The sequence below is a fragment of the Eulemur rufifrons genome, chromosome 8 (assembly GCF_041146395.1).
Source record: "Eulemur rufifrons isolate Redbay chromosome 8, OSU_ERuf_1, whole genome shotgun sequence".
NCBI lineage: Eukaryota > Metazoa > Chordata > Mammalia > Primates > Lemuridae > Eulemur > Eulemur rufifrons.
Genome location: NC_090990.1, coordinates 26,664,805 through 26,685,996, shown reverse-complemented (window position 1 = coordinate 26,685,996; position 21,192 = coordinate 26,664,805). Strand labels below are relative to the sequence as shown.

At 50.8% G+C, this 21,192-nt stretch overlaps 1 protein-coding gene across 5 annotated transcripts in view; it reads left to right on the top strand.

Moving 5' to 3' along the window:
- Window positions 1-7,152: 7,152 nt before the first annotated feature.
- Window positions 7,153-21,192, top strand: part of INPP5B (inositol polyphosphate-5-phosphatase B) — a 50,072-nt gene continuing 36,032 nt past the window's right edge. For 2 of the 5 annotated variants that reach the window (XM_069479772.1, XM_069479770.1), the window contains exons 1-5: window positions 8,384-8,439; window positions 9,675-9,772; window positions 9,920-9,949; window positions 11,677-11,787; window positions 15,406-15,513. In XM_069479772.1, coding sequence (XP_069335873.1) covers window positions 9,700-9,772; window positions 9,920-9,949; window positions 11,677-11,787; window positions 15,406-15,513 — 322 coding nt within the window. In that variant the 5' untranslated portion in view covers window positions 8,384-8,439; window positions 9,675-9,699. Of the gene's footprint in view, window positions 7,200-7,918; window positions 8,011-8,344; window positions 8,440-9,674; window positions 9,773-9,919; window positions 9,950-11,676; window positions 11,788-15,405; window positions 15,784-21,192 lie in introns of those variants that run through there. The other 3 variants (XM_069479769.1, XM_069479771.1, XM_069479775.1) reach the window with 3 other exon arrangements.

The following is a 21,192-nucleotide window of genomic DNA, read 5'->3' as shown; positions in this document are numbered from 1 at the left end:
GGCACAGGCAAACCCACATCAGAAGTGGTTCTGGACTTCGTGGGGTTTATACGAAGAACAGGGTTTCAGCTCAGTCTCCTGACCAGGCTGGGGAAGGAGTACAAGGTTCCTTTCTCTTGGTTTAGATCAGTAGTTCTTAATCTTTTTAGAAACATGGATTCCTTTGGAAATACAAAGGTAATTGTGGACTTTCTCCCTAGAAAAATGTTCATGCACATACCATTTTTTTCTTTTTAGAGATAGGGTCTCGCTCTGTCACCCAGGCTAGAGTGCAGTGGTGTCATCATAGCTCACTGCAACCTTGAACTCCTGGACTCAAGTGATCTTCCTGCCTCAGCCTCCCGAGTAGCTGGGACTACAGGCACGTGCCACCATACCTGGCTCATTTTTTTTTTTATTTTTGTAGAGATAGGGATCTATCTCAGGCTGGTCTCAAACTCCTGGCCTCAAGCAATCCTACTGCCTTGGCCTACAAAAGTGCCAAGATTAAAGCTGCGAGTCACTGCGCCCAGCCTGCGTACATTTTTGCACACGGTTTCAGGGGTTCATGAATTTCCAGAAGTCCACTCTTGGTTCCCGAGTCTTACAAGAATCTCTCTTTTAGATATGGAGTCTGAACCTCTGCCAGGGCGCTTACTGCTGAGAACAGTCGATGCAGTTAGCTCTGCAAGGAGGAAAACTGCAGGAAGCATTTGGGGAGTTGTTCCCGGGTCGGCCCCCAGACTGGTGCTGCTGAACGCAGAGGCTGAGGAGCCCTCCCAGATGCAGGACTCTCCTCACTCCTCACCTCTCAGAAGAGAGTGAATGAATCTGTGTGGCCTCAAACAGTTATCCCTTTCTGTTCTCCTTTCTGGGGTCAGCTTGTGCTGGAAGGCTTTGCAAAGGGAACACCCTAAAGGTAACCAATGTGTTGGGGAACAGTTCTGAGATTTTCCTCCTCTGCATTTTTTTTTTTTTAAATCCTTGGGACGACAGCTACCTCTCCCCTCATCCTTTAGGTCATACTGTCAGCCTCACCTCAACGTTCTCAGGGTGGGAGCCTGTGACCCTTTCCACCATCAGCCAGAAGAGTCCTCCCATTTCAGGTGGGCTCTTGGAGGACACTGGTCTCCCCTCCCGTTCTGAGAGTCCCCTCCACCTGCCATGTTTCTGATCCAGACAAATAAGGCACCTCCCGGTGGGATGTTGGGATGGGGGTCTTTTGATCTTCCCAAGCTGCTAGCTGGCTTTGTGTTCTTCCTCTGACTACTGTCTGGACATCAGCTGTGCTTTCTTCTTTTGCCTGTGGTACCTGTGTATGCCCAGTGGCAGCAATGTCAGAGGGAACTCCCAGGGCTGACAAATGACTGGAGGGGAGGACAGGCAACTGCCAGCTTCCAGGGACTGCACCTGAAGCTTCGCTGACTTGTGCATACACACTCGCTGCCGCTGCACCTTCAGGTGAGCAGGTAGGTCTACAGCTGGGATGGGGTGGGCACAGGGAATACTGGGAATATTCTCGCTAGCCTTGGAGGGGGACACAGACTAAAGTGTATGGGCAAGAAGCTTGAATTAATACAGCCTAGGGGGTAACCACCTAGACTTCAGCAGCCTTCTGATTCTGCCCAATGTCTGTCGGCCCACCCTGTCATATTCCTGAGCCTGCCCCTCCAGCCTCATCTACCCAAACCAAGGAGGAGGAAAGGGGCTTGTGTAGGAGGCCTGGGCTCTTCTTTTCACAAGGCTACAGGGACCTGGGTAGAACCTTTCGGCCCTTGACCTAGTAGCCTTTAGAGACTGAGGTCCCCTTGTAGAGGTGCTGGCTGGGTGAGAAGTGTTTCTTGAGTGTAGTGTTGGAGAGGAAGGAACAACAGAGAGGCTGACTCCAGTCCAGAGGGGGTCCTCACTGCAGGCTCTCCTCTATCATAGCAGCTTGGCAGCACAGACCTGAGTGCTGATGCAGGATTATAGTCATGAGGGCAGGGCCATAGATGCCCCATTAGCTCTGGGAACCATAGGGTGGGAAGATGGGAGTAACACCCCCAACTCACTCATCTCTAGCAGTTTTCTACCTTGAATGGGAAAACCTAATCCCAGGCTTAGTAGACCCTTCCAGGGCTGATCCATCAATACTGGGGGAGGCAGAGCCTGGGATCCAGGATCCAGAGTCAAAGCTACCTCCTGCCTTTGGTATAGCTCTCACTTAGGGACAGGGTGGGGTCTGAATCCTGAAGAACTTTCAGACAAGGTGAGCCCTAACTTCTTTTTTTTTTTTTTTTTTTTTGAGACAGCGTCTCACTCTGTTGCCCGGGCTAGAGTGAGTGCCGTGGCGTCAGCCTAGCTCACAGCAATCTCAAACTGCTGGGCTTAAGCGATCCTACTGCCTCAGCCTCCCAAGTAGCTGGGACTATAGGCATGTGCCACCATGCTCAGCTAATTTTTTCTATATATATTTTTAGTTGGCCAGATAATTTCTTTCTATTTTTAGTAGAGACGGGGTCTCGCTCTTGCTCAGGCTGGTCTCGAACTCCTGACCTCGAGTGATCCACCCGCCTCGGCCTCCCAGAGTGCTAGGATTACAGGCGTGAGCCACTGCGCCGGGCTGAGCCCGAACTTCTGATCCTCTGTGTGGCCCAGGGTTTCCCTGCCCGGGCCTCTGAGGAAGCCCATCACCCCCCTCAACTCCCCACCCCCAGGCACCTGACATCAAAGGCAAATGAGGCCACACCAGATGCACCAGATATCTATTTCCTGTCACTGCACCTGCTCCAGCTCTACCACCCAGCAACCCTCCTGGGCCTAGGATGCTGCTGTTGCCATGCCAACAACATCATTCTCAGAGGGGCTGTTACTAGGACACAGGCCCCTTTGTGCCTGCCTTGATGTCATTCTAAAAGTGTGACTTGCAGGAAGCAAAAGCTGAGCTCTTGGGACCCCTTATTCCCTCTTGGTTGACCTCCCCTGCTCCCCAGCCTCAGTTTATTCATAGTGGGATAATGGCAGTCGTGTTTGCAGCCCTCACGTGGACTGCCTAGGACTGGTCCTTCACCCTCACCAGCTCCTGCAGCGCCTCAACTGAAGACGTCTGTGGCCAGGGGTGGCCATAGAGCTGCTTCGCTCAAGGGCAGCTGTCCTCAGCTTAGAGACCCTGACCTTTCCTGGACCCTGTGACCAATCCTATCCCATGACTATTGCTATACCCGAGGACTGCCCCTACTTTTCCCTGACCTCCTGACCTTAACACTGTATGACCTTTCCTTGATTTGCAACATTTGAGCTGGTCACTCCCTGCAGTGGCTCCCTCTCTCCTTTTACTCCTACCAGTCCCCCTGCTGGTCTTACTGGCAGCCCAGAACCTGCCAGGAAGTCAGCCGACCCCTGCTTCTGTCCAGGTAAGCAGCACTGAAGGAGGGGAGAGCCTTCCTAATGCCTCCAGCTCATGGGCAGGGGGCCAAGGCATTCGACCCAACCACAGATATGCCACAGCTTCCACTGCCGTGGAGAGGCGTGCTACCAGGAGGCAATGTTCTCCCACCGGGCAGCAGAGTGCGGCCCGGGGAGCACCACTGCGAGGTGCGGGGCTGGGGCTACGATGGGGGAAGGAGGGTGCATGGTCCACCGGAGAGGGCTGACACTCAGGAACAGCGAGGAAGAGATACTGCTGGGCAGAGTGGAGATGCAACCCAGAGCTGGCTGTTCCCCCATCCTGGACGCACCTGACTCTCCACCCAGCTGATTCCACTCAACACTTCCTACTACGTGGCCTGGTGCAGGCTCAGTTGTTGGGGTGAAATGAAACCAGTCCCAGCCCCTGTCTGCCATCCAACAACTCTGCCCCCAGCCTAGGCCCCTGCAGGCTGCAGTGCTGCAGTGGAGGCCACTCTGCCTGGCGCTCAGTAAGTGGCCCTGGAAGCTGAACCGTGTCCCTCCAACCTGCTGCTCCGAGCCCCAGCTCCTTGCACCCAGCTCCGACTCCCATTCCCACTGACCCATAAGCTTAGAGCCCTCCTGCCCACTAACCCCCAACTCTGAGCCCACCCTTTGATAGGCCCTCAAATCTCAGCTTGGTTTTCACCAGCCCCCCAACGTCTATGAACACAACCCAACCTCTAAACCTCATCTGACTGACCTACCTTTGAGGTCTTCCGTCTTCATCTATTCCCCAGGTCTGAGCTTTTTACTTTTGGTCCCCCACCCCCTCCCAGATTCCACCCACAATGTCCCCACCTTTGCCCAGCCCAGCCCATCCAGTGCTCCCCTCCCCACCAAGCTCCAAGGAGACCTCGAGCTAGCGCCTGTGCTTGTCCCACGTGGCGCAAGGGAAGGTGTCAGGTTGTGAGCTGCCCCCACACAAGATGCCCTCCCATGAGGCAGGGTGGGGGTTGGGGCTCTGCAGAGGTGTCACAGCACTTTCTCAGGCAGCTCTGCTCTGTTCCCAGGCCTAGGCCACCTGACCGTCCCAGAGAACAAGCTCCTTCCCATTCTACCCCTGGTGACCGCCACCTTGCCAGCAGGAGAAGTGTGAGTGTCTCGTTCACACCTGCCTGCTCTGGGAAGTGGAGGCCGGAATGGACAGCATGTGCTGTCTGGGGCCAGTGGCATGGGCACAGTGGGGCTCCAGCCTCGCCTCTGTCTAGCACTCTCCCCCTGTTCAGTCTGCACAGAGCTCCCACTCTGCAAACCTCCTCCTGCTTTCTCTTCCAAGAGAAAATCTGCCAACTTCTGCCAAGGTGGCAACTGCTTCAAAGGGCAGAAGGCCGTGGCCATGTTTCCTGAGGGGTTGGACTTCTGTAAGGTGAGCTCTGCTCCCAGGATTGGGGTGCCATAGGCCTTTCTCCTCCTGCTTGGGGGGTGGGTGCTAGGAGCCAAGTGGTCTGGAGTCTAACAAGCTTGACCCTCTCAGCTCTGCATGATGCCAAAATCCCAGGGCAGCAGCTGGAATTTTCCAAGCTTCCATGATGTGCCTCCTTGCTTCAGACCACTCTGCATGTTCACTGGGGACTGACTGACCTTGAGGGGAAGGAGGTTTGGGTCCACAGAGGTTCAGCTCAGCCCATGACCCACTTAACACTTTCTGCTTCTGTGAGTGCGGTAGAGGGGCAGAGGGTTGATGAATGGTCCCATCTCTTGCAGCTGAAATGGTCCAGCTCAGGCTACACCGAGGGCCGCAGCCAGGCCTGTGAGGCAGGGACCCCCCCGGTGTCATGGGGCTGTGGCTCACCCTGCTACTAGGAGCTCTGTCAAGCCTCGAACTCAGGCAGCTGCCTCTAGCTGGATGGGAGCCTTCACTTCAGCCAGGTAGCCCCGGGGCCATCAGGAGCCCCCTGCACTGGGCCCCGGGTGCGGCCACGCTGCTGCTTCTCCACTCTGCCCTGCTCCTGTTCCTGCCGCCTTAGCTGGGCCCAGCAGAATCAGGGAGCAGTGGCCAAGAAGACCCAGTAGGCCCTGCCAGCCCCTAGGCCCACACCCGGCTCTGATTCCTGTTCTTGTATCTTTAGTAAAAGTCCACAGCACTGGACTTGAGGAGCCTCATTTCTCCCCTCTTAGGGCCTAGGACTGGACATGGACCCTCCTGGGGGGCAGGCCCTTAGCCCCAATCCCAGGGAGAGGGTGGGGTTTGTCTGGAAAAGTAGAAAACCTCTTGCTTGACCCTCCATCCCAGCGGGAGGACCCCAAAATCCTGCAGGGACAGGGACAGTTTCTTCATCTGTAAAAAGTACCCAGTCCCATCCACTTTCCCCAGACCCTCCTCCCCCTAGCCTTTGACACTATGAGCAGGCCTGGAGTTGGGGTCCCCTGCTTTCCTGCAGTGGCCTCTGCCCCCTCCATCTCTAAGGCTCTGAATCTCATCCTCCACACGACTTTGAAACCAAATTCAAACAAACTTGAGCTCTCTTAGTGCTGTGGATGTTCCCAGGACAAGAAGATTGGGAAGAAGGCGATGTCTGTTTCTGGGAAGGGTTTCCATATGCAAAGTGGAACTGGTCATTAGGATGGTAACTGGTCAGTGGGTTGGTTACCACGCTTAGGGAAAGAGGAGGGGAGACTGGTCGGAGGTCACAGCAGTCACCCCTTCTCCAGCACTGGCCCTTTCCTTCAGTTGGGGACAAAGCTTGAGAGAAGGTGTTTTCATTAAAATAATTCATTAAGTAATTCACTAACTCAATAAATGTGTTCTGAGCGCCAACTGTGTGCCAGAAACTGCCGGGACCATGAGGAAAAGGCACAGCCCTGTCCGCAGGGAGCTCACAGCTCCGCGAAATGGCCAGCAGGCTGGGAGAGAACCATCCTAGAATCCCTTTTCTGAGCTGGCCCTTTTGCCGCCTGGAGCAACCGCCTCATCTTAGATGGGGAAATTGAGGCCCAAAGGGAGAAGGGTCTTGGTCAAGGGCATGTGGCCAGGTGAATCAGGGAAGAGGCTTGAGAACCACAAAGTCCACTCTCAGGCTGTCTTAAGAGCCGAGGGGTCCCTCTCACATTCTCTGTCCTACCCAGAGAATAAACGCCTTAGCCTGGTGACAGTCATCGCAGTGCCGCACATGAAAGTGTGTTCACATCCAGGACCCTCACACAGCCCCATGTGTCAGGCAGGGCTGGGTGGGCTGAGGAAGGACGCAGGGCAGTGTGGCAGTGTAAATGGCCCAGGAGTTGGAGTCAGACTTCCAGCCGAGCCCCAGTCTTGCCACTTGCTAGCTGTAGGACCTTTGTCAAATTGTTCACCCTCTCTGAGCCTCTGTTTCTCCACCTGGAAAATGGGGGTAGTTGTTCTTCATAGTCTTGTTCTCCCTCCATTAAGCTAGGTTAGGGTAGTTATTTGGGAGGGAAGACTTTCAGTACAGGTCAGAGCTGTCCCTCTTAGAGTGAGAATAGCTGAGAACAGAATTAAGGAGAAAATAAAAATGCATTATTTTCTTCTCTTAAGGTAAACGTGACCATCTTCCTTCCGGGCTCTGGACAGGCAGCTCTGGCCCCATGACTCAGAGGGCCAGGGATGAGGATTAGGGCACTCATTAGAAAACCTCTCCAGAATAGGGAGCCCAGCGTACCCCAGGACCTAAGGGGTTAATGGGGGCGAGGAGGCTCCCCCATGATCAGCTCAGGCATGCTGGGACTTGCAGGCTGGCTGACCGTCTTGACGCAGGGGCTGCTGGGAAACGTAGTCACTGACCTGTCCCGGCCACAGTGTCCCGCGCGCCCAGCGAGCAGTGACAGCTCAGGAGGTAGGCAGCATTGGCCAGGGGCTGGGAGCGGGTACAGAGCGGGAAAGCCAGGGCTGGGCAGGAGGAAGTGGGCAAGCTGAGGGCTGGGACCCCTGTCCTGCCTCCATCAGACCGGATACCACCCCCACCCCCCACCCCCGCCTGCGGCTGATGCAACGGGCCTGCTAGGCAGGGTGAGGGGCAAGGAGCAACGGGATGCTTTTCCTGTCTCCCAGGAAAGTGAAACAGGCCGGGGTTCCTTCTCCAGGATGGGACGCGCCCTTCCTGAGAGTAAGGGGATGTTCCCCTCTCTCCACACAGACACACCACTGACACCCCCCAGAGAGGTGTCCGCAGGACAAATACTGCTCCCCTCCCTGCCAAAGGGCTCTGCCCTGTCGCAGGAGCAGAGGGACCGGGTCCCCTTTTCCAATCACGGAACCAGGTACCACACTTCCAACTAGTAGACTGGACCCCACTCGAGAACAACTGGATGCCCTCCCAGGCAAAGGGCAGTCAGACAGAGTGTACATCCACCAGGGGCAAGGGGACTGGGCCCCTGTCCCTGGAAACTCTAGAAGGCCTATTCTAGGGAGGAGAAATAAGAGGAGGACCAGGCCTCCCCGCCAGCTTCCACCTCCACCAAGGCCCCTCCTTCCTGCCCCCCAGCACTCTAAGGCAGCTCCATCACCTCATGGTAACTTGTTGACCAAAGGGGGCTCCCATCTGCCCTGCCCCAGGGTGTGTGTCTGCAGGGGCCAGCATGGACCAGTCTGTGGCGATCCAGGAGACCCTGGCTGAGGGGGAATACTGCATCATCATATCCTTCCCTGCACTGAGCTCCCAGCCCCACGCCAGCCCTGGCCTTGGCAAGTGGAGCAGAAGTTGTCGCGATGTCCATCCTCTCTCCTTCCTCTCTCTGAGCTCTCCTGGGAGAAGGAAACCAGCATTTACTAAGTATCATACTTACTGAGGCCTGGGCTTCCCATCCACCCTACGAAGTTGGGGATTCTTATCCCCCTTTCATAGATGAGGAAGGCTCAGAGAAGTGAAGCGACTTGCCCAAGGTCACACAGTGAATGGGGGGTGCAGGGGTGCGGGGAGCAGGGAGGGTGGGTTGGGAGAGGCCTGGCTCCCATTCATTTTCCCTTGACTCTGAGCAGCAGGCGGTGCAAGGTGTGCTGTGTGAGGGAGACAGCCGGCAGAGCCGCCTCCTGGGGCTTGTGCGCCACCGCCTGGAGCACGGTGGCCAGGAACACGCGTGAGTGAGGGGCTCGGCCCCTGCCTGTCTGGGCCACAGGGATTACTCTTCACTGTGCCCTCCCGCTGGACTTCAACCATCCTTCCAGGGCAGGGTCTGAGTCTTCTAGAATAATCATCACAATGATAGTTAATATTTTTTCAACACTATATTCTAAGCCTGTCACATGTATTCACTCATGTAATCCTCAGGATTTGAGGAGGAGGCTTCTTGAGAAGAGAGTTTCACACACTAGTCCAGATCTTGAGCCTTGTGGTCAGTCTGCCTTGTTGCTAACAAGTCACTTGATCTTGAGCAAGTTGTTTTACTCCTCCGCATCCATTTGTTCAGATTAAAGATTAAAGTGAGTCAGGATGTATAAAATGTTTAAAACATCATGAGGCATATAGAAAGTTCTCGATAAATGTTGCCTAATAATTCCTGCATATTGCGTAGAAGCAGACAGAAAGATTAATAATACTTGCCAAAGGTCTCATCGCTGGTAGTGAAGCTCAGGGTCTCAGAGCTGGCAGGGAAGAGGCCTTAGAGATTTTTTTAATCCACAACCCTAGTTTTATAAATGTGGAAACTGAGGTTCAAGGAGAGAAAAGGGGCCGGGCGTGGTGGCTCACGCCTGTAATCCTAGCACTCTGGGAGGCCGAGGTGGGCGGATCGTTTGAGCTCAGGAGTTCGAGACCAGCCTGAGCAAGAGCGAGACCCCATCTCTACTAAAAATAGAAAGAAATGATCTGGACAGCTAAATATATATAGAAAAAATTAGCCGGGCATGGTGGTGCATGCCTGTAGTCCCAGCTACTTGGGAGGCTGAGACAGGAGGATCGCTTGAGCTCAGGAGTTTGAGGTTGCTGTGAGCTAGGCTGACGCCACGGCACTCACTCTAGCCTGGGCAACAGAGTGAGACTCTGTCTCAAAAAAAAAAAAAAAAAAAAAAGGAGAGAAAAGGGGTGGCTAAGGTTACACTGTTCCTGTCACATGCAGTGCTAGAATGCACCATGGATAGATCAAATGTGTATTTCACTAACGAAGCCAGGAGCTCCCCCAATAAGGTCATTTTTGATGACCTCACCCATAAAACTGGAGGCTCCGATGGGCTCCACGTACAAGCAGTGTGCACAGCCAGGGCACCACCAGCACAGTGCTGGGAGCCAAGGGGGGAATGCAAGCACCCAGGGCCTCCAAGATGGGCCTGAGCGGGGGCAGTGGGCCCTGTCCTCACCTCTGCTTCCTGCCCTTAGTCTTTTCCTGTATACGCACCGGAGGATGGCCATTACCGGGGATGATGTCTCTTTGGACCAGATAGTGCCAATCTCGCAGGATTTTACGCTGAAAGAAGGTGCCACAGGGGGCTGGGTGGAATGAATCCCTCTTCTCTGGGCCCCCCAGGTCATCCCTGCCTTTTGGTGGGGGGCTAGTGGGAATAAGGATGGTGCTGGGGCTGGGGTGCTCAACTGCTAAGGGCATTCTTGTTTCCTCTCCATAGTGTTCCCAGATGGTGAACTCTACATCCTTGGTGAGTGGTCCTCTCTGTCTGGGTCCTGCTTGGGCCAGGGGGGTACAGGATCTTCAGCGAGAGGAATGGTGTGAAGTAAGAGCACCCCTGATATCCTTCCTGTGGCAAGTAGGACCCTGAGGGATCAGCCCCTGCCCACCTCTGTGGGCTCATCCCCGTCACTGTCTTCCTTGCTGCTGTTTCACAGTTCTCACCGCGGAGCCCTCGCACATGCTGTTTGCTCTTCCCGAAAGCCTCACACCTCTTCACTTAGCCAACTCCTACTCAGCCGTCAGAGCTTCCGTTCGCGCACTTCTCTTTCCAGGAAGCCTTTGTTAAACCCCTGAAGTTGTCTGTATCTCACTGATACACATGCCTTTTTCTCATTCTTGCCAGCCCTCTGTCACTCATAGTGATTTAATTATTCATATTGATGTATTTAATGTCTGTCTGCTTTGCTAGACAGTAATAATAATAATAGATGCAAATATTTCTCCACTGATTATCTTGTACCAGGCACTATGCTAAAAGCTTTTTTTTTTTTTTTTTTTTTGAGACAGAGTCTTACTCTGTCACCCTGGGTAGAGTGTAGTGGCGTCATGGTAGCTCACTGTACCCTCAAACTCCTGGGCTCAAGTGATCCTCCTGCCTCAGCCTCCCGAGTAGCTGGGACTACAGGCACATGCCACCACGCCTGACTAATTTTTTTTTCTATTTTTAGTAGAGACGAGGTCTCACTCTTGCTCAGGCTGGTCTCAAACTCCTTGGCTCAAGTGATCCTCCCGCCTCAGCCTCCCAGAGTGCTAGGATCACAGATGTGAGCCACGGGGTCCGGCTATGCTAAAAGCTTTACACACATCATATCAGGCTTTTCTCACAACAATTCTATGAAGTTATCATTATTTTCATCCCCATTTTATGGACAAGGTAACAGGCCCAGAGAAATTAAATGATTTACTAAGGGGTGGAACCAGGATTCGAATTTAGAATCCAGACTCTAGAACCTACGCTCTTAATCACTCTGCTAGGTTGCTTCTGTTCATTCATTAGTTTGGCATGGTTGGTATTTTAATTTTGTGTGTATGTGTGTGTGTGTGTGACTGGGTCTCGATCTGTCTCCAGGCTGGAGTGCAGTGGTGCAATCGTAGCTCATTGCAGCCTTGAACTCTTGGGCTCAAGTGCCTTGGCCTCCCAAAGCACTGGGATCATAGGCATGAACCACCTCACCTGGCCTCAGCACATGTTTCTGAGCACTCACTATGTGCCCGGTACTGGGTACATGCCATGTATAGGGTGCCTTCCACAGTCTAGCTCCCTGAAGACAGGCCACATCTGTCCTCTTCACTGTGGTGTTCCCAGTGTCTAGCATGGTGCCTGGCATGGTCAGGTGGACTGACTGATGGACAGCCCCTCTTGCTGCCTCTATGTGCTTTTCGTCCCCGTGGGAGAGGAACAGACTACAAGTCTAGAGAACCTGTTCTCTCCCAGTTCCATCTACTACTGTGGTGGTGAGGCTTATTGACTTTTCAAAGCCTTGGTCTACCTCCTCTATAAAGTGGGGATGATGTTAATTTGGTACAGAGGATTCCCTTATTGTCCCAGCAGCATCCCCAAGTGAGTGCTTAAGGGCTGAAGTGGCTTTGGGAGCCTGGGCTGCTGATTCTCCATTCTAGGGACTCCAGCTTTAAAATGCATCAAGCACTTAGCTCCTGGCAGCCAAGGGCTCATTTCCTGTTTCCTTTGTGCAGGCTCAGATGTGACTGTCCAGCTGGACACAGTGGAGCTCAGCCTCGTATTCCAGCTACCCTTTGGTTCGCACACCAGGATCTTCCTCCAGGAAGTTGCCAGGGCCTGTCCAGGTAGGAAACACCCCAGGCTCCTGGAGTGAGGGTGTTGGCCAGGCACTTACCTACCTACTCCAGTTGACTTTCTACCCTTTGGACTCACACTCCACAGTTTCTGTGCCCTCTCAAAGCTGTTGGCATGAAGCTGCAGTGCCCCCGGGCTGCCAGCCAACCATGGTGTATGCTTTTCTGTTTACGGTTTCTGGACTTGAATATTAACCACAGCAGGGCCCCTATGCCCGCCTAGCCATGGGCAGGGCTGCACAGGGTGGATTGTGACTGTGATGCAGAATCTCTTACAAGTTGGCAATGTCAGCAGCTTGTAGAGGATCATCTTTCTTCTCTCTGCCACCCACAGCTAGAACCAAGTGAAGTCTGTTATATGTGCTCTCTCCTGCCCTTGAACCCTGCTCTATCCTCCCCTGCGGCTGAGAAAATGGTCTGGCTTTGGGCTAGCAGTGAGAGGTTAGTGGCCTCTAGGACAGAATTTGTTTAGATCAGGAAATCAGCCAGGCAGGTAAAGGAGAATTTGCTTACAGAGCAGAGGATCGGTCACAGAAGATGCAAATTCAAGCCACCAGGTGCTGGGGCTTAAGTGTTTACCCAACACTTTCAGTTGTTTCCTTTCAAGCTAACATCTTGTCTCTGTGAGAACGGGGGTGGGGGAAAAGGCTTGCCTTGTGGAGCCTGAACCTCCAGGCGCTCCAGATTATTTTGTTTGCTATGTCAGGAAGGGGACTGGCTTTGGATACAAACTGGGGTACGTGGAAAAAGGAAGTAGAAACGTGATTATAGAGCCTTGACTGCCTGGTTAAGCGGTTTAAAATTCATTCTATAAGCAGGGGGAAATTTATCTCTAAATCTTAATAGGGACAGCTTACTTATGATTATGAATAATAGTTGTAGGAAGTGTAATAATAGTGATAACACCAAAGAGCCTGGGCTTTGAAGCTGTACAACTCCTTGAGTCTGAAACTCATCTCTGCCAGACCCTGGCTGTACAACTTTGGGGAAGCCACTTCACCTCTCCGAACCTTAGTTTTTGTAGGCTTCTGTATGTAACGAATGTCTTCCTCATGGGGCTGTAAGAATTAAATGAGATAATACATGTAAAAGTACCCAGCACATAGCAGGAGCTCAGAAAATGTTTTTTAATCTTTACTATAGTCTTACAAGGTAAGTATGATCAATGTCTCCATTTTGCAGATGAGGGAACAGAGGCTCAGAGAGGGTAAGAGGCTCGCCTGAGTACTTAGCTAGTATAAGAAATGACAGAGCCAGGATTAGGCAGGATTTGACAGTTCTACTCCAGAGCCTGAGCTCTTGAGTGTTTTGCTCTAGTTCTTCCTTACCTCATGCCACCCTCTCCCCTATAAACAGCTCAGGGAAGGCTTCATGTAGGAGGTGGTGTTTAAGCTGAGATCAGAAAGATGAACAAGAGTTTTTTCCCAGGCAGGCAACAAAGAGGAAAAGGGCATGACAGTCCCCAGGGAAGAGGAGGGAAGAGCCCTGGTTTGGAGGGGCTGAATTTGGGGTAGAAGGAGGGTGTGGCAAGAGCTGAGTCAGGAGAGGCCAGCAGAGGGCAGCTCATGAAGGGTCTTAAATAATCAGTAAACGAGCTTGGACTTTGCCCTACTGCTTGTGAGGAACCTAAGAGGAATTTTAAGCTTGGGGAGTGATAAGGAAAGATTTACAAGTTAGAAAATTTCTCCAGCAGTTGGTATGGAAAAGGAGAGCTGAGAGCAGAGAGATCAATAGGAATGTATTGCAGTGGTTCAGGAATGAAAAAATGAGGCTTGGACCAGGGCCCTGGTCATGGAAGTGGGGAAGGAGTGACGGACTAGGGAGATACTGAGGTCAAACTGATGAGAATGAAGGCACCACAGGGGCAGTGAGTTTGGGTCATGTTCACAGCTTTATCCTCCGTGATTAGAACAGTGCCTGGCATGTAGCAGGCACTTAAAAAAATTGTTGAACAGAGCTTGGCACCTGGCTGCAAGAATGAAGGAGAGAGAGGAGTGGAGGATGACTTCTCTCTTTTAGGGTTAGGTGTGTGTCTTGCAGTCTCCTTACCCGCTCTTACTTCAGGAGTCAGAATGGCACCTGGGGTAACCAGCAGGGAAACTTTGCACCAACTCAACTTCTCTGAGTGGTGGTCATGATGGGGATGTCCTCAGGGAGGGCCCTGGGTGGGAGGAGACCCTCAGAATTGACAGACTCTCTGATATCCACCAGCCCAACCCTTGTATTTTGTAGATAAAGGGACTAGAGTCCAAGATGAGGTCACAGATGAAAGGAACTAGGTTTTTTCCACTCAGTCCTTGATGGATAATGTTGTACAGCACAAAAGGCCAGAGAGTGGAAGTGCCTTGGCCAAGAGGCGACAGTAAGAGAAACATTAGCTAACAAGAGACCACAGTTAGCTACATTAATTGAGCCCCTACTATGTGCTAGACATTTTTCTAGATCTCTAGACAAGGCACAACAACCATGTTTGTTTTCTGTTTAGTCTTTTGAGCAATACCAAGGAGTAGATATCCTGTTTTATAGATGAGTAAACTGACACAGATAAAGTAAGCAACTTACCCAAGTTCATTCATCAATTGAAGTAGTAGGACCAGGTTTGAAATCCTAGGTTCTGATGCCAGAGTCCATAAAGTCCAGAGATTTCAGTTCAGATCCCAGCTCTGCCACTTCCTAGATATGAATGTGGACAATATATTTCATTTCTACCGACTTTCGCTTTCTTATTAATCCAATGGAAATATAAACTTGCCTTACCTAATCAAAGGGTTTTGTGAGGATCAGATGAGGCCAAGTATGGGTTAGTAGTATGTAAATGCTGAAAATAATAATTTAAAAGCTTTGTCTGGCAGCGCCATAGGTAGGGCTGGAACCCAAGTCCACTTGTGTATCATGTTCTTGCAAATCCAATTCAGTTTGGTCAGGCTCATGCAGTTCTACAAAGCACAGTAGGCAGGACAGCAGAAGGGTTAACAGCAAGTGTTCTGGAGTCAGACAGACCTGGGTTTAAGTCAGAGGCAGAGGTGGCTCAAGAATGCCTAGGAATTGACATTTTGGGCTAGATGATTAAAAAAAAAAGAATTTCTAGGAAGAAGGGGTAGCAATCTGGCTAAGGGGAAAACAGAGGACCTGTCTTGGCGGTATGTTAATAGCAAGCACACTGATTTTACTTAGAGCATGTGTTTCTTAGGAGCAGCTTGCAAATTGCAGATGGAAGTTATGGGTAGTTAAAGCCCTCAACCCATTGGCATCTGTTTGGGTCCTTCATTCTGCCACTCACTCTGTGACCTTAGACCTCTCTGAACTCAGTTGCCCCCTATATAAAATTGAGATAATCGTTTCCTACCTCATAAAGTTTGTGTGAGGATTAAGGTTATATATATATACACGAAACACAGACCTTGGCACATAGTTACCATGAGGTCAGAGGAATGGCGAGGGTGTTTGCCTTGGAAGTACTTCTGTGTTCACAATTATGCATTTGAACCTCAGACCCACCCTGTGCTCGAGGGAAACGGGGTTGGAGACTTTCCAGAAGATACAATCATGCAGAGGTGGAGCCGGCTCTTCAAGCCCGTGGCTCAGTCTGTCCTCCTTGCTCCTGCACAGGCCTGGATTCTGCACCTCAGGATCCTCAGTTCCTGTGGCTGTCTCGATATAGGTGCACAGAACCACAGCTGGAGTCGCCTACGCCCGGTGCTTGGAATTCGGCCCCAGGTACCTGGCCAGGGTGCGAGACAATTGGCGGAGGCAGGTACCCATCTCGGAAGGGGCGGTGGGGATTGGAGGAGGCTCAGCTTCAGGGGGCGGGCTCCATTCTGTTTGGGGGAGGGGCTGTGGAGCAGACGGACTTTCGATTGGCGGAGGTGGCGCCCGGGGGCGGGCCCACCTGGGGGCGGAGCGCGCGGGGCGGACGGCGGGATGAAGAGCTTGAAGAAGCAGGCAGAGAAATGTCTGCCGCCGGCTCTCGGGAGCGCGACTCTGCAGGTCCGGCGGGCGGCGGGAAGCGGGGCTGGGGAGCTGGGCGGGGGGCGGCGGCGGGCCCGGCCCGAGGGTGGACGCACGGGGTGAAGACCAAGGTCCTGGCTCTCCGGAGGCGGGGACACTGGGGCAGAAGTACCGTGATGTTATTTTCAGACGGGCGTGACGAGAGCAGGCGGGTGGGAATGGGGTACTCGAGAATCCGGAGGCTGGGGTTTTAGTAAAGCTCCGTTCCTAACTCGCTGTGTGACGTGGGGCACGCTGTCCCTCTCTGGGCCTCAGTTCCTTCAACCGAGCTTGCTCTTTAGTCCCGACCTTCTGTCTTTGGCGTGTGCGTGGGTGCACTCCCCGTGACAGAGACTGCCTTTGGGTGGGTATAGTGTGTGTTGGGGTTCTCTGTCAGTCGTCAGCCCCTGTGATAGATTGGGCTGCCCACAGAGCTGTAGTCCAGGAGAGCCCTGTCCACCCTGGGACTGGAGGCCAGGATGAGGTTACAGATGAAAGGGACTAGGTTTTTTTCCACCCAGCTTTGGTGGATAATGTTGTGCAGCACAAAAGGCCAATTATTGAGCAGGAGGTTGTCTTTTAGAGAGTGAGAGGCTCAGGGTTGAAATTTGGGTCATTCTGGTTCGTTGGGAGGACCTGAAGACCTGTTTTTTGTGTCCAGTTCTATGGTTTTCTGCAAAGCCTCCTGGTGTTTTCTTTTTTTTTTTTCCTCCCCTGGGTGTGCCCATGAAACTCCAGTTATGTGCAAGCTTTGGCATGCCCACTAGTATCCACTTGTACCCCTTTTCTCAGTCATTTGCTAGGAATGGAGAGTCTGTTAAGTAGCTGTGTAGAGTGGCCAGCAATCCACTTGCTCTAACAGGGCTTGGAAACTAAGGGGCAGGGAGGAGTGGTATGTTGCACAAGAGTTTGTAAAATGAGAGGAAACTAGGCGGGCAGAGGACTTCCTCAGTGCTTATGTTTTTCTTTCATTGCAACTAGCACAAGGCGCGATTGAAGCACCTGGTGGTGCTGATCGTTTGCATCATTCTTGGGCTTATCTCAGAGTTCACTTGAAGAGCCGATTTTGAGACAGCTATTGCTTCAGTTTCTATGACATTCTGGGCTATGGTGCTGGGGTGGGTGAGAGATTAAGATTAAGAGCATATCCTTGGCAGGGCGAGGTAGCTCACACCTGTAATCCTAGCACTCTGGGAGGCTGAGACAGGAGGATCACTGAGGTCAGGACTTTGAGACCAGCCTGAGCAAGAACAAGACCCCATCTCTACCAAAAATACACAAATTAGCTGGGCGTGGTGGCACACACCTGCAGTCCCGGCTACTGTAGAGGCTGAGGCAGGAGGATTGCTTGGGCCCAGGAGTTTGAGATTACAGTGAGCTATGATCATGCCATTACATTCTACCTGGGGGGACCAGAGCAAGACTCTGTCTCAAAAAAAAAAAAAAAGTATATCCTCATACCGTCTCCTTGCCCCTTTGTAAGAGGCTGCCAGAATCCTTCCAGATAATTGGTGGAGGACAGGCCCAGTGGCAGGAGAAAGAGGTTGACTCTGTCTTCCCAGCCAGAGTCTCCAGAACCAGGCTGTTAGACTGTTGGAATGCTTCATTCCCTTCGTAGAGGGACATCTTCCAAGAGAAGTCAGGCCTGCCAGCTCAGAAGCCAGTTAGCTGCCCCTGGGTGAGAAATGTGCAGGGATCTCAGAATCTTTCCTTTCCTTTTGTAAAACAGAAACTATTCCACGTGCTGAAGAGGAATTACTGTCAAGGTTTTGGTTTTGTTTTAGTTTAAAAGAATGTGTCATTGGGTGCAGTGGCTTATGCCTGTAATCTTAGCACTTTGGGAGGCTGATGCAGGAGGATCACTTGAGCCCCGGAGTGAAGAGGTTGCAGTGAACTGTGATTGTGCCACTGCACTCCAACCTGGGCAACAGAGCAGGGCCCTATCTCTAAAAAAAACAAAGATTTTGTCCCATTGTCATATGTAGAGTAAGTGGGGTTACATTATTAATTGCTAAGTTGTTCCTGTTAAAATTGATAAGAGATGGCACCAAGCCCCCAGTTCTGTTCAGGTCATCTCTGTTTCCAGAGTTGCTGTAGCCTCAGAATAGAGTTACATCTCTCCTCTGAGGCAGGCAGAAAGAACCCTTTGGGATGACTTGGATGAGTCCTGGGCCCTATGCAGGTTCCCTACTGCAGTTTTCTAGATAAGAGCCCCTTCAGTTGCTAGATAGAAATAATAAGGCAGTTATATCAGAAGGGCATGCAATTAAAAAAAAAATGAAGTATTTCTCCCAAATCAGTCCCCATTCTTTTTAAGGAAAGAAAAAGCTACACAAAGAAGTTAAGTGTATTTAAATAAGTGAAAAAGCAGAAAGGCAGATAGGAAGAACCCTTTGGGATGCCTCTGGATGTCAATCCAGGCCCCAGGGGAAACAGGGTAGTAGATTTGGTTCTTCCTATGTACATAGGATCAAAATACCCACTTCCAAATGGCATGGGGAACCCAAGGCAAAAGGCTGCTTAAAAACGCTGTTTGTGGCCAGGTGCTGTGGCTCACGCCTGTAATCCTAGCACTCTGGGAAGCAGAGGAGGGCGGATCGTTGGAGCTCAGGAGTTCGAGACCAGCCTGAGCAAGAGCAAGACCCCCGTCTCCACTAAAAATAGAAAGAAATTAGCTAGACAACTAAAAAAATATATATAGAGAAAAAATTAGCTGGGCATGGTGGCACATGCCTGTAGTCCCATCTACTCAGGAGGCTGAGGCAGTAGGATTGCTTGAGCCCAGGAGTTTGAGGTTGCTGTGAGCTAGGCTGACGCTATGGCACTCTAGTCCGGGCAACAAAGTGAGACTGTGTCTCAAAAAAAACCAAAAACCAAACAAACAAACAAAAAAACGCTGTTTGTGAACTGGGCGTGATGGTGCATGCCCGTAGTCCCAGCTGCTTGGGAGGCTGAGACAGGAGGATCCCTTGAGCCTAGGAGTTTGAGGCTACAGCGTGCTATGATTGAGCCACTGCACTCCAGCCTGGGCAACATAGTGAGGCCCCATCTCTATTTTTAAAAAATGCTGTTTGTGATGTACAGCAAGAGAAACACCCACACCCACCCCAGGAGATGGCAGTTTGACAGAGAGAGATCTGGTAGTCCATAAATAGAGATAAGAAATCGTAGGGTCAGCCCAGCAGAACACTGGTCATTATAGTGTAAGCCTAGGTCAACAGCACCCTGAAGGCTTAATTATTCTGGGGACAAGGTGAATCTGGTTTTCATTCCTCACCTCTGCCTTGGGAGAGAAAGGAAAGATCTCACTTTGAGATTCTTTCCAAAATGTCCATTCCTTTCTTTGATTTGTCTCTGCTGAATTCAGGAGTGTTAAGGCAAGCTTGGCAGGGATTATAGTAAAAAAATGAAATGAAGCTAGTTTCAGATTGGAATCCATGTCTTCAGGTTGAGACTGTTGTCTGAGAGTTAAGTTGTGATGTTGAAGTGAGATGTGGTGCTTCTGGTTGAGTGGCCGCCTGTTCATCTGATTCTCTTGGCCTCTTTAACTGCTAAGACCTTTACACTGGCCTTAGACTGGTAGTTGTAGGCAGGAGCTTTTCTGCTTTTTCATTTATTTAACTGCACTTAACTTTGTGTAGCGTTTGCTTTCCTTAAAAAGAATGGGGTCAGCCAGGGCAGTGGCTCTCGCCTGTGATCCTAGCACTCCAGGAGGCCAAGGTGAGAAGATCACTGGAAGTCAGGAGTTTGAGACCAGCCTGAGCAAGAGCGAGACCCTGTCTCTACTAAAAATAGAAAAAATTAGCCAGGTGTGTTGGCGCCCTGTAGTCCCAGCTACTCGGGAGGCTAAGGCAGGAACGCTTGAGCCCAGGAGTTGCAGTGAGCTATGATGATGCCACTGTAGTCTGCCCAGGGCAGACAGAGCAAGACCCTGTCTCCAAACAAAACAAAACAAAACAAAAAAAGAATGGGGTCTCATTTGGGAAAAATTTTTCTTTTTTGTTTCTTAAATTACGTGCCCTTCCAATATAACCACCTTATTATTTCTATCTAGCAACTGAAGGGGCTCTTATCCAGAAAACCCCAGTAGGATCCTGCACAGGGCCCAGGACTCATCCAAGTCATCAGTGTAAAGTGTTCCCTGGCACTTCATCCTAGGTGTATGCAAAGACCTGGAGCTGTGCTCTGGAGGATTCTGAGCTATGCACTGGAAAGGAGACAACTACTGAGAAGTCCCACAGGGGCCATTCTGGGCTAATCTAACAAAGTGGTAATAGCAAACAAAGTTTGGTCTTTTGAAGTGGCTTTTTAATCCCATGGTTGATTCAAAGTGAGCAGCCAGCTTTCTATAATAGTAACTCAAATTTAGAATGAAATGTGTTAGGAGTACTTTTTCCCCAGGACCCAGGAAACAAAGCATTTAAGTCTGGCCTGTGAAAGGAAATGACTGCTACTTATGTGTCAGGGTAACAGAAAGGGTAACCTAGATTACCAGGGTAGAAGCCAGAGAGAATGTTAGAAAAATAGCCCCTGGGTTGGTTTTCTCTCTTTTCTTTCATCTTGCTTTGTTAGTATTAATAAGTAAAACCTGTGCCACCAACATATCCTTCTAGCATGGAGAAAATGAATTTGCTTTGGTTTATCCTAGAGACAGAAACAACACCCATCATTTCTACCTTTGTGGGAAGCTCTGCAGGCTCCTAAGCAAATTAATTTATTTTGGGTCCTCTTATTTCTTTAAACAAAAGAGAACTGTATTCGTTTTTTCTTCCTCCTTTTGTTGTTCCCCTCTCCATTTTCCTTCTTTGTACCATTTAACCCTGTGTTTGTTTTTAATGTAGGAGAACCCCCTACAGACTTTTTTCCTTCTGAAAACAGTTTGTTTGGAATTCTGCAGTTGTTGTCCAGAGCAGGAGAGGTGACCCATAAACATTCAGTTAGAAGTGGAGCTTTGCACAGAGTAATACTCAGGGATAGATGGTTCAGTAAGAGAGGGAGGCATCAATATTTATCATAGGAAAGACAGTTTTGGGGCATAGAAGCTAGCCGAGCATGTTTTTCTTCCTACTTAAAATGTACTATAACAATTTTGTAGACATTACTGGTGATCCGCATGTGAACTAAAGGTAGCAACTATAAATGCGAAGAGTTTCTGGGAATGAGGATTTAAACAAAGTGTATGTCTAAGTGGCCCGGATGTTTTTCTTTTTCTTTTCTTCATTGCTCCTTGGTACAATACTAGACAAGTCTCTTGATGTTCCTCTCTTATCTCTGTAAAATGGGAGTGAATGTTTGCCTCCTGGAAGATCATGCAGGACTTAAGGAATACTAAATTATTTAGGAGTACTTTCGTAAGGTAGAAATCACAAATGCCCACCTCTAAGAGTTTAGAATCTGGCTGCACTCTTC